Consider the following 13,517-nt stretch of genomic DNA (forward strand, 5'->3'; position numbering starts at 1 on the left):
TGTGAACTCATTGGCTGTATGTTGCCTGTAAGCATCATTGCCACAGTTTGAAGAGACTGCAACCATGAAACGAACCCACTTCCCCTGAGAGAGAACGCAAGTGACACTTTTGAATTTTAGGTCATTTGAAACCTTCCATCATGGAGCACCTAATGCTATTTATTACCTACATGGAGATAGGAGAACATACAGTGGACCATTAGAATAGCAGAACATGTATCTACAGAGAAGTAGAAAGGGACAAGAAACAATGTGTTTTGACGTTTTGAAAAAAAAAAAAGATTAATATCTATACAGGAAGTAGGAAGTCAGATACAGAACAGTTTTAGTGTCACTGGCAGACAGGAGATTTACAGCAAAACCCTTAATGGATGTGTGTGTGCTGTGTGTATGTGAGTACGTGTGTGCGTTTGTGTTGTGAAGTGAGACACTGACCTTTCCTATGAAGGAGGGAGAATGTCTCTCAAGCTACCTCGGAACTGGGACTTCAGCACCCTCAAAGCTGAAACCGCCAGAATAGGTAAGTTACTGGTTGTTAAACTGAACATAAAGCTATTCTTAGGTGTCATTGCATTTGTGTAAGTAGGTTGTTCTATGATCAGTTGCATTGTACACTAGTGTACATATGTGTGTGTAACAGGCCTCTAGGTTAAGAGACTGGACCTGTGGGTGTAACATGAGGTTGACTGTGGCAATGTTATTCTCAGACTTGGTTATAATTAGTGTGTTTAGCAGTGTTTGTGGTTCTGCTGGCCTTGGCTAGCAGGCCTTGGCCTTGGCTTCCAGCAGGATCGTACACCTGATTACAGGTGGGGCGGTGCACCTATAACAGTGCATGAGTCCATGTGAAAACAGAAGTACAGTGCATAACCTTATATGGCATGCAAATTAATTAATGCTATAACTATCAGTGGAATATTGCAGTTGTCATCAACATGAGTCAGTGAAAATACTTGGATACTTGTATTTACAGTTTTAGTAGGTTATACTGGGTGCACCTCAGCATCATATAATAAGCATAATGTAATAAATTGGCAATCATTTATTGAGTAAATTATGATATTATGAAGTGGGTTAAAACAGTATCCTATTAAAAAATACAGTAACTAAATTCACTGGCTTTTCTTAATGCATATCAAGTGTCATGCTTCAGTAATAACTGACTACACACCATACCACATTCCTGAATCCTTATTTGATATTAATAAGGGACTATAACTGGACAGTTAATTAAACCAGTGGACTAATGTTGGAGGGGCCATACTCATCTTTTTCTCATTTGAATTCCGACACACTTAGATACTACAGATAATCCCAACATGTTGTCATATCTATAGAACATATGTCAAATGGAGCCATGAAGGCAACTTTGTATTAAAATGCTTCTTGTACTATTTGAAAAAGAAAACATGTAACATTTCCATATGCGAGGGTCATAAGAGGACTGTAAAGGCAGATAAATGAAAGTAGTCTAAAAAAATTGATTTTGGCTTTGGGCCGATAGATGTGGTAAAGGAGTCGAAGGAACACAGACAATGACCAGATTGGCGCTCATTCAACAAATCGGATTTAACAAAATAGATATTCGTCAAATCCGTCATGATTTATGCATCGTAACAGGCCCACAATGTGGTTACTTAAGTCTGATTTGGATATATTTGGCTGTTTTGACTTTATAACATGTAGAACTTGTCCCTTTTCAGGTTTAGAAGCAGTGACTGCCTAATGCTAACCCCTGTTCGTATAAGCTGGTTAGCATAGCTAGCATGCAGAAATCGGTGGTGGTCAATGCAATTGATTGGTAACGATGACATAAACATGTGCTGGTGTTGACATCCATATAAGCATTAGACACTGATTTTTACCTCAACATAGTGTGAAATACACATATAAACAGCCTAAATGTTGGCCAATTTTGCTGGGGGGCAATGAGGAGACTGGATATATCCCCCACGGACCTTTCCCCCATGCGTTTCCTTGGCAAATCCATTGTTTTGGTCGAGTTCGATTGACCTGTTTACCACATCTATGGGCTAAGTGTGAGTGAGTGAGTGAGTGAGTGAGTGAGTGAATCAGTCAATCAGTCAATCAGTCTGTGAGTGAGTGAATCGGTGAGTCTGTCTGCCTGTCTATCTGTCTGACATGAGTCTGGTTCGATCTCCACTCTGTAAATCAAAGTAGCCTGGTCAATCCTGGGATAAGGAGGCTTGAAACTCTTGAATATTGTGATCATTAGAATTTGGCTACACATGGTGTGTTTTCAAATGGATGATTGTTGTTTTTTCTCTCTAATGACACTGGATGTTTGAATGGAAGTGCAATAGTAACACCCTTTGCAAGTATGTTGTAGCAATGGATGCAAATTAAAAGTGTTCAAGCGTGTAACACTTAATATGCATTCCATTAATGAATGGTTATTATTGGTTTAAATTATTACACTGTTGATTAACTTGTTTTGTTTTATCCACTTTGTAATGTAATATTATTTATTTTTTAAATTCACAACTGTGTGTGGGGTGGGGGGTGCGATTGGGGGTGCTGTGGGATTATTTAAGAAACTTTTGAAGAGGTAGGGTTTCAGATGTTTTCGGAGGATGGGCAGGGACTCTGCTGTCCTAGCTTCAGGGGGAAGCTGGTTACACCATTGAGGTGCCAGGACAGAGAGGAGCTTGGACTGAGCTGAGCTGGTGCTGGGGTGGGAGGGCCAAGAGACCAGAGGCAGAACAGAGTGCTCAGGTTGGGGTGTCAGGTTTGAGCATAGCCTGAAGGTACAGAGGGGTAGTTCCTCTTGCTGTTCCGTAGGTAAGCACCATGGTCTTGTAGTGGATACGAGCTTCGACTGGAAGCCAGTGGAGTGTGCGGAGGAGCGGGGTGACATGAGAGAACTTGGGAAGGTTGAACACTAGGCGGGCTGTAGCATTCTGGATAAGCCCAGCCAACAGCAAGTTGAAGTAGGCCAGACGGGAGATGACAAGTACCTGAATTAGGACCTGCGGCGCTTTCTGTGTGAGGCGTTATGCATTCCGCATATTTATTACATTATTGGCAATTTATTACATTATAAATTGTAAAGTTATTACATTATTAGCAGATCATTTCCTGCAATTCTACATATTTTGCCATGGGCCAAAGAGAAAAATGTGCAGTTGTATAGCTAATCTCATGCTATTGTACACATTTTTCCATGAGGCTGAAAGAAAATGTTGCTGTTACACATTTTGCCACGGGGCAGAAAGGAATGTGTAGTTTTATAGCTAATCTCATGCTATTCTACACATTTTTCTATAAGGCGGAGAGAGCTAATTTCGTCAGAGCTGTGGGGGTTTCTGCTACTCCAGTGGCAGTAAGGCGTTTTTGATTTCCTCTGTGCTCTGTGGTGCTTTCAGCAGGAAGCTGATGAAATGCCAGAACAGTAGCTGTGAGTAGGCTTGCAAAGGAAGGGTATATTACCAGTAACTTTGGAAGTTTACCAATATAGGATTTTATGGAATTGTCATAACATGTCAAATTTGTAAATTAACAAAATACAATTTGGAAATCTTGCACAGAAATTATTTTCAGATTTTTTTTGCATTTTCTCACTAAAGACCTTTGTTACCGATGTCAACTAGTATATTGAATAATTTATTCTACCGATTTATGACATTATTCTGGTGAGCAAGTGTTTATTCAGGCATTATAGGGAAACATACTCTATGACAGAAGAGAAGCTGCATGTATCTAATTATAGGCAAGTTGACTAACAAATAGCCTAACAAAATGTTGGAAATTATAAGCAGAAACACATCTAAATCAGGCAACAACAAACAATCTGCACCCCCTGTCCAAAAATGTTTCTGCAGTCTCTGACTGTGACCTACAGAACAGTTTCTATATTAGCGGGTTAGGATCAGGTGTGGGCCTCAGATTTTCACTTTATCACATATAGTCGGGCATTTGCAGATGGGTTATCAGCAATTGCGGGTGTGGGTGAACAAACAGCTGACCTGCACACTACTAGTGTGTGTGTGTGTGTGTGTGTGTGTGTGTGTGGGTGTGTGTGTGTGTGTGTGTGAGAGAGAGAGAGAAAGAGAGAGACCATGTGAGAAGGCCTGTTGTACTTCTCTACATCACTACTGTATTTTTCCTTACACCAGTACACTATGAAAGTATGAAAGTCAATGGCATTCCATAGCTAGGCATACGAAATATATACACATAATTGAAATGTACAGTTACACAGCTGACTAGGGCAAGTGTGTTCTGTCATTTGAACTGCTAAAGTTGTTACCCTATTCAGAGCGTTACTTTTGACCAGGGCCCATAGGGCTCTGGTGAAAAGTAGTGCCCCATAGGGAATAGGGTGCCATTTGGGATGCATCCTTGGTATCTAGGGTTTTAATTTTTTAATTTGACCTTTATTTAACTAGGGTTCAACATTCACTTTTTCTTCAGAACGTCACTGAGATCATTTGGAACTTCATAATCCTGTGAGTGCTGCACAGTTCAATCAAGTCTCACTCATTTGACATTATTCAACTTGACGTAAAACAGCTTGGCTTGATTGAGAATTTGAACATTTATTTCTGGTTCAATGGGTCTATTGGGTCTAGGAGGTCCTCTGTCTAGTTGACAAGTTCCTCAAAGATCTGTGTCCATCTTTCCAGAGGGTGTTGTGTCTCATACATCCAGAGCCTTTTGACCAAAGGGTCTGACTTCTAGGTAGGGGCCTTCAAAGTGTTTCTCCAATCCAGTGATGATGCAGTAGCTCTCAATTGCAATCAGTCTAATCTCTCCGGCAACCTATGGTGCCACCGTCTGTGTCACTCCGTCCGTCGCTTTCTCTCTCCATCCTGTGCCACGTAGCCTACTTTGGCCAGAATCTCCCTGTTCGGCCTGACTTCATCGTTGTGAGAAAGAGTCTCTACGCAGCTGTTCGATAAGCTGAATGTCTACACTTGTGCCCCCAAATGTTTTTGAACTCACCGTAGCTTGCAGGTGTGAAGTTGAGTCTTGGTGGCGCAGAGTTGACTTCGTAAAACTGAGTAGGTCTTTGAAACCAGTACTGGCCCAGGTTGACGTTTTGTAGGTTCTGAAGAGTAGACAATCCCAGCAGAACAGTTTCCTGGTTTACTCACACCCTGTCATCCATGGATAGCGCTCATAATTCTTAGCTTGAAAATGCCTTTCAAAGCTCTTTCCACATTGTACCAATCAGGGCAGTGCTGGTGTTGGCCACACCCTCTGCACAACATTTAACTTCTCATAGAAAGTTAGCCTTGATAAGGGCAATGCCAACATATTAGCCAACACATCCTCCTCGATAACACCTGCTACAGCCACCCCATTGTCAAACAAAAGCATGGGAAAACTAGGCTACTGCTCACTATTGGCTCCCAGTCAGTAGTGACATGTCTAGGCCTTCCAGAAGGCCTTTTTTTATTTTAAACGACACCACCCTTTCCAAGTCTAAATGTGATTGGTTTATTCCACTGTCTAATACAATTGAATGGCAGAGTCCTTCTCTCCAGCTTCTGAAAGCCTAGCCAGTGGCTGACTGAACTAACTAGATTTTTCTCCCCAGAGGCCACCAAAGAAAATTCCTGACTGGATATTATTTTCTCTTCAGTATTAACTCTTAGCTTTCCAACACAAACGGAAGCAATGAAATCAGAAGAGCATACATTTAAATAAATAAAAAACATTTTAAAAGCATTTCCTCAAGATTCCCCACTGACTTTGGGTCGTACACATCCCACTGAATGTGGATCTCCAGGTCATCTGCTGATCTTTCAGCAGTTTGCTGACGTTTTCGTGGGATTTTAAATATAAAATCAGTTTGCACTCGGTTCGCAAAGCACTCTGGCAGGCAAACGTTATTGGTGTGACACGTAGCCTACAACTTTAACTCCATTTCCATCCTTTATTTTCCATGATTTTTCTCTCTCTCATGTTCTCCTCTGATATCAAACACAGACGACTAAGACACTCAGGATGTTGCTGAGCAATGGATGGCCTTTTAGTAAAGGGTAAAGAAACCCAAACATGGACAAATGACTCAACCTTGTTTCACATGGTATGTATTCATTTGTGGATGTTCATCACCCATTTCGTATGATGTGTTATGAATTACAATTCATATTATTTTATATATAATATATGTTACGAATTTGCAAAAGCTAGCAGGCTAACGTTAGCAACTTTTGGTTTGCCAGATGTTCAGGTTATACGCCTACCCATCCACCCTGACCAACCACCCTCCTTCAGTAACCATCTGTGCTATGTAACCATACCAAACATAACATATCATACTCATTTGAAAATGTACTATATTACGTCTAGTCTATGAGACCAGGCTGAGTTGAGACCATACTGTATTATTGTTCCTGATTTGCTCTTTCCTCTTGTGCACTTTACTGTTGAAGGCCCAGTGTATTTGTTGTTTGCTACTTTCCATCCACTGAACAATCACAGCTATAATTTACAATAGCAGGTCAGATTGAGGCAGCTGTATCCTGCCAGGCCACCACACACAAGGAGGACAAAAATACTCTTGTCAAGTTTCAGCCTGCAGCCCTGCACACAGCCACACACACTGACTTCTATCTACTGCAAATGTCAGATTGATGCATATTCAAATCAATAAAAGAGGAAGACCTGACTTGACGGATGTTGAGAGCCTTGTTGACATCCTGCCTGTGTTTAGTAAAGAGTCTCTTAAGACTGTCTTTAACATTCTGGTGTGTTTGTTCCCACTCTGCTGCAGCGCGGTCTAAGAGTGTGATGCCTGGAGAGGGCAGCCCTGGGTCAGGCTCGCCCGGCTCCACCACCACCTCCATGGAGAGGCCACTGAAGGCCGGCTGGCTGAGGAAACAGAGGTCCATCGTGAAGAACTGGCAGCTGCGTTACTTTATCCTGAGAGGGAGCACACTGACCTACCATAAAGACGAAAAGGAAGGGAGTGTCCAGGTGAGAGAGGGGGCACTAGCTATCCATTAATGGCGTTTCCTGAACAGGTCATATCGTTAGGAAAAACTCAGGGACCTTTAAGCATCCAAACAACACTACTGCTGTCAATATTCAGTTAGCATGTTTCCATCTTTATTGAAGTCATTTCCTGTGTTTCCTGTAGCATATATGTGTTATTTACTAAGATGTCGGTGCCTGTCTGCCCCTCTGTCCCTAGGGAGTGATCCAACTGAGGTTCAGCAAAGTAAATGAGCTCCCACTGAACCAAGACGACCCAGGGAAATTCCTGTTTGAGATCATGCCGCGTAAGCAGAAGACTGTCTCTGGTCTCTTTCGCTCTGTCTCTCTCTCTCTCTTTCCCTTTTCCCCATGATCTCTCTATCTCTCTTTCACCCTCTCTCTGTCCCTCTGTCTCACCATCTCTCACTCTCTCTCTCTCTAAAGACCCATCTATGTATGATGTATCCCAGTGTGTTGGAGGGTCATACCCTCTCTGTATCTCTGTGAATTCCAGGCAGCAGTGGTGATCGGGAACGGTGCCCCTACATTCTCATGGCCAACTCCCACAGTGAGATGGATGAGTGGGTCCGCACGCTGCGCAGGGTGGTTGGAGCACCCTCTAGTGGAGGTACAGATAGCTTGCTGAACATATTTAGAGACAGGAGATTTCCCTGACCAAGGTACTTGACCAGGAAAAACAAAGTATAGCTAGGATATATTTTTCCTGGTCGGATCACATGGTCAGGAAAAATGCAGGGCTCTAGTGTAACATCTGAACTTATTTCCTTGACTTTTGGATCGAGAACTATTTTTGGAGTTGTCTTCAGGCCCATGACATAAACCATACAAATGTTTCTATCCACGGGTCAGTAGGCCTACATGGTCGCAAAGCATGAGGAGCCTGCCACCGCTACCCACCAGACCAGTGGGTCTCGAGCCTCGACCCACAACTTGAGAAACTGTGTTTTTGATTCTCCAGATTGAGAGAATGCGAATAGGCAGTTAGATAGAGGTGCTATCTTTATCAGCATCATAAAAGCTGATAGTATTTCAACCACAAAACATGGGTGACTTACTCTAACTGCTCTCTTACCCCCTCAGCGATATTTGGCAAGAGCCTGGGTGATACTGTGACCTATGAGCAGCGGTTTGGCCCCCACATGGTGCCCGTCCTGGTGCAGAAGTGTGCTGAATTCATCAGAGAACATGGACTGAGTGAGGAGGGCATCTTTAGACTACCGGGACAAGACAACACCGTCAAACAGTTCAGGGACGCTTTCAACGCCGGAGAGAGACCTTCCTTCCCAAGGTGAGATGCCTCAGAGCTAGGGCCCCAACATACAAACAGATAACTATTACACCCTTTTTATACAAACTCAAATGAACCAATTATCATTGCAGATGGGGTACTGTCTCTAAAGGTTGCATAGAGACATGAGAGAGATGCAGTCAGGATGATAGTGCAGAGAAGCCTGATACACTTCTTCTGCTCTCGGTGCTCTGTGGCTTACACCACATCCTGTCCAACTTGACAGAGAAGAGGAGTGCAACGTTAGTCAACATCACAGTGAACAGTCTTATAAGAACCTGCTGCTCACGCTGAACTCTCTATTGACAAAATGAATGAAAATGGGGACAAACTGTTTTGTAGCTGGATTCAACACAAAATAGGAATACACGACTGTATGTTTGTATGTGTGTGTGTGTCTGCATGCATGTGTATGTGCGGTAGTGTGTGTGGCTGCGCTTGTATAGCCTGTGTACAGGATGCACTGTTTGACTGTTTTGTGCCCTGCAGTGACACAGATGTCCACACAGTAGCGTCGTTGTTGAAGTTGTACCTAAGGGATCTGCCTGAGCCAGTGGTTCCTTGGACACAGTACCAAGACTTCCTAGACTGCAGCCCCATGCTGGACCCCAACAGCGCTGCAGTAGGAACTCATATTTACTTAAATGAAGACCTTAGGCAAATATTGTCGTAAATAAACCCTTTGCACTACAATTTGTGATTTAGGACCGTTTCTATCAACTTGTAAAGGAATAAATACAAACTAATTCTTTAGCCAATATTCTTATAAATAAACATTTTCTCTTGGCTACAATTTGTCATTTAGCTCTATTTCTGTCAAGTGTTCTAAAATGAGTATGTACTGAATCAGTGTTTTGATTTCCTTTCAACGAAGACCTTAGCCAAATATTCATATAAAAAAAGTTTTTCGGTACAATTTGTAATTTAGCTCTATTTCTGTCAACTGTGCCACAATCACTATATGGCTGCGTTTAGACAGACAGCCCAATTCTTATCTTTTTTCCAATAATTGGTATTTTGACCAATCACACCATATCTTTTCAGGTCACATCTTTTTCAGAGCTCATCTGATTGGTCAAAAGACCAATTTGTGAAAAATATATCAGAATTGGGCTGCCTGTTTAAACGCAGCCTATGTAGTCCAACTGAATCAATGTTTTGCCTTACTAACTCTCTCTTTGCTCAGGGTCGTGAAAGACTGGAGAAGCAGATCACCCTCCTTCCTAGACCCAACTATAACCTCCTCAGCTACATGTGCAGGTGAGTTTACAGTCACACAGCCAAAGATCAGGGGGATCAGGGGGATCAGGGGGATCAGGGGGTAATTGATTGAATTACAATTCAAGGAACCTGTAGTTTGAAGCTCCTTGCAAAACATTTGAAAAGCAATTTGATAACTACACTGTAATATTTAATCTATAGCTTGCTCATACAGCATTTGTTGTTTGATTAGTACATATTTTTGGTGTGACTGACTTTGCTGCATAACCTCTCTTTGCAGGTTCTTATTTGAGGTGCAGCAAAACTCCAAGGTGAACAAGATGAGTGTTGAAAACCTGGCCACGGTCATTGGGATCAATCTGCTCAAGCCCCAGATCGAGGACCCCATCACTATGATGACGGGTGAGACCAGACTGTCAGGATCCTCTTAGTGCATACTGTAACAGGGTAGTGTTTTATACTACTTTTATTTATCACATACTGCTGCTGCTTGATGCCATGACCAACTGACCTTACTGACCTACAATAAATACAAACCATGATGCACTGTTTGGTTAAGGGCTTGTAAGTAAACATTTTACGGTAAGGTTTACACCTGTTGTATTCGGCTCATGTGACAAATACAACTTGATTTGATTTTATATCAACAAATGGTTTCTTTATCCTCACTATATGTTTACCATTCAGAAGTGTTTGTGTGTTAACAGACTGTATACTTGTCTGTCTTCTCCAGGGACTCCTCAGATCCAGAAGTTGATGACAGTGATGATCAGACAGCATGAGGCTCTGTTTCCTCCGTCGAAAGACGTGGCTCCTTCACCCCCCAGCAAGAAGAGTGAGAGCAAGAAGAACAGTGCTCCACGCAGCTTTGTGGGCTGGGAGTCTGCTGAGGTAACAACATAACATTTTCAAACATAGCCCATATGGACCTAATCGAAAGTAGTGCACTATAAAGGGAATAGGGCACAATTTAGGATGTAACCTTAAAGAGGCTCTCCTATTGTTTCATACTGTGAATATGGTAATGTGAGTAATATATTATGATACATTATACCAGTAAGCATTGCATAAAGCTAAACAATATAAATATATTCTCTTATTCTAGTTTTGTGGTCTATACTATATTCCACATCCTCTATGTCCCTGCAGTGTGAGGGCTTTCAGTCAGAGTCTCCAGAGGAGGAGGAGGAAGACACAGACACCCTGGGGGCTGAGCCAGTTACCATCTCCATCCCCCAGCAGCCCCACTACCCTTTCTCATCCTCAGACTTGGACCCCTTGTCTGGAAGCCCCCGCAAACGCACCCAGACCCTGCCTACATTGAACTGCCCTGTCCCTGGGAGCGGGAGGGCCCGCAAGCTGGAGGCCATGAACCGCTGGAGCCGCATCCAGGAGAGCAGCGAGGAGAATGGAGAGAAGACTCTCTCAGAGGACATCTTTAAGATCCTGGACCTGCAGAAGACGTCTCTGTTCGGAGGTGTCCAAAAGGACTGGGAGGACAGAGGGACGGCCAGGAGAGGAAGTGACATCACAGTCACCTATGATGACATCACAGCCATCTCTTCCAAACCCAGCAATGACCCCCAGCAAAAGCCTCAGTCCAAGACCCCTGAGAAGAAGACAGAGGCCAGTACAGCTGTGGTTCCATCTTCAGCCCTCCAACCAGACAGCAAGGCTGACCAGCAGGAGGACAGCCAGGGAAACTCAGAGCACCTCAGTACTAGGTCTGTATAATGGGGGTAAGAATACTGTCTGCATCCTAAATGGCACCCTATGCCTTACATGATGTACTGTAGGGAATTGGGTGCTATTTGAGACACAGACACTATCTTATTGGAAAGGACAAAATGTCAACACTAGTAAGATTATTACATAAATGCACGCACGCACACACACACACACACACACACACACACACACACACACACACTAACACACACACACACACACACCCACACACACACACACACACACACACACACACACACACACATACACTGACCAATACATACTTTACTCTGCATTCATAAATAATATCTTTCCTCTCCCCTCTCATGCAGCCTGCAGCAGAGGAACAAAGAGCTGAGTGCCACAGTAGCAGAACTGCAGTCAGCCCTGGACGCAGAGAAGCGCTGTGTGTCCTCTCTGGAGATCCGGCTGAGGAACGCGGAACACAGCCGAGACGAGGCCCAGAGACGTAACCAGGAGCTGGACCAAGAGATACAGCAGTTCCTCAGCAGAGAACCACAAGGGCCAACTTAGAAGCACGAGGGCCAACTTAGAACCACGAAGGGGCCAACCTAGAACCATGAAGGGGCCAACCTAAAACCACAGGTCCAACCTAGATCCAATAGCTCCCCACCAGGGAACCATGAAGCCTACCTAGAACATAGAACTGCCTATAGCCTTAAGTTATCAAAGAGATCCCACAATAAAGTATATGGATATTTAACATAGATATCTCTAAACTGTAACATAACATAGAGATCCCTCAATATAGAGATCTCCAACATAGAGAAGAAAGCCCATCACAGTGGACATCACAGCCTCATGCTGACTATAGGCCACCTGCTGTTCTACGAGAGGTAGAGAGTCAGTGTCTTGGCCAGAGCTGTAACTCTGGCTGGGACCTGGAACATGTTGCTACAGATGCAGAATCTTAATTTGACAATATTCCTACAGTGGTAAAATAATCCTGCATTAACAGGAAATGTGAATTCTTGTGTGAATTATAATTAATGGATATTTTTGTAGGGGGTGATACATTTTTTGTTAGGGCAAGTCAAGTCTGACATTTTCAAGTACACATTACAAACTTTAGAAGTCTTTTTAAACCTTGAATACACTATAAGTTTGCATTTCCTGCTGTGCATGAACTGTCCTGCAAGAACAGGGTGATCAAATTAAGATCCTATATCTGTAGGTTGTAAGTTTGTTTGTTGAGAAAAACCCATGGGTAAACCCTTTAGTCAACCCAGCCATTGTGTTGACTACACTGTGACTGTATATGAATGGCCTTTGCTCGGTGTAGCTGATTATGTAGTATGGATGTGATGTGCAGTAGCCTATACAGTGCTGATAGTTGTTGACCATGCCGACTCCGTTACATTTATATTCTCAGATGATTAGAGCATGTACATGAAATAGCAGGTTGCGCATAATGTCCAGGTTAAGAGAATGTCCAGGACAATTGGACTATAATGGTCTGTATAAGTCTTTCGGCCAGGATTCAATTCCCAGCGCAGCGCGCTGGAAGCCAACTTTGCAGTTTTTAATTAAATGAATTTGACCTACATTCGCGGAGATCATATTCACGGTGAACGCTGTGCATGTCGGCTCAATTGTTAAGGTTTGAATCCTGTTAATATTTTGTTTGACCAGACATTAATAAAGGAGGAACAGAATAAGTCGACTTGGCTGATCAATAATCTGCACCGTTTGTCATTATTATGACTTACAGGGTTGAACTATAACCTTTTAAGAGGGATTGGCAATACAATAAGTGTTACTATAATAATCATGTTTCATAGAGTGAGTGCTAGAGAGAGAGATAGAAAGGATGAATGAAAGGCAAAGTGAATGTCGTCACTCACACTGACGGGGTCAGAGGAAAGATAGTGTGTCAGTGTAGATAACATGTGGGTAAGGCCAGGGGAGAAATGGCTGCTGGGAAGTGTGTGCATATGTGTCTGTGCACATTTGTTTGTTCATTCGTGTGTGTGGGAGCACGTTTGTTCGTGCTTGTGTGTTTGTGAGAAAGGCCGTGATAGAGCGAAAGAGAGAGAGAGTGGGGCAGGGGTGCTATCAAGCATTCTTCAGCAATGACAGGAGAAGGAAGGGAGAAGGGACTGCATAAATGGGACTGCAGGGGAGATAAGCACCTCTGTCAACTGTCACCCTGGAGGATGAGTAACAGGGGAAGGAAGAGCCTGTTCCTTCCCATGTTCTCCCCTCCTCACTATCAAGAGTGTATCTTTGCAGGTCATAGTCTGAAGCTCAGGAATGAGGACCCCTGAATTCTGGTTGAACCAAGCTGTAG

General features: G+C 43.1%; 1 protein-coding gene across 2 annotated transcripts; it reads left to right on the forward strand.

The window, feature by feature from the left end:
* Positions 1–3: 3 nt before the first annotated feature.
* On the forward strand, positions 4–12,882 carry LOC110536253 (rho GTPase-activating protein 25). 2 transcript variants are annotated; one of them, XM_021621935.3, is made up of 11 exons: positions 4–520; positions 6,746–6,948; positions 7,166–7,253; positions 7,463–7,576; positions 8,050–8,257; positions 8,747–8,879; positions 9,444–9,517; positions 9,759–9,880; positions 10,212–10,369; positions 10,628–11,202; positions 11,539–12,882. In XM_021621935.3, exons 1-11 carry the CDS (start codon positions 457–459, stop codon positions 11,738–11,740), a joined length of 1,941 nt encoding a protein of 646 aa, XP_021477610.3. In that variant the 5' UTR covers positions 4–456; the 3' UTR covers positions 11,741–12,882. The 2 variants fall into 2 exon arrangements, with proteins under 2 accessions (XP_021477610.3, XP_036792053.2); XM_036936158.2 differs by lacking the exon at positions 4–520 and having other exon boundaries at positions 5,927–6,948.
* Positions 12,883–13,517: the final 635 nt, after the last annotated feature.

The sequence above is a fragment of the Oncorhynchus mykiss genome, chromosome 11, assembly GCF_057628025.1.
Source record: "Oncorhynchus mykiss isolate SJ-2025 chromosome 11, ASM5762802v1, whole genome shotgun sequence".
Taxonomy (NCBI): Eukaryota; Metazoa; Chordata; class Actinopteri; order Salmoniformes; family Salmonidae; genus Oncorhynchus; species Oncorhynchus mykiss.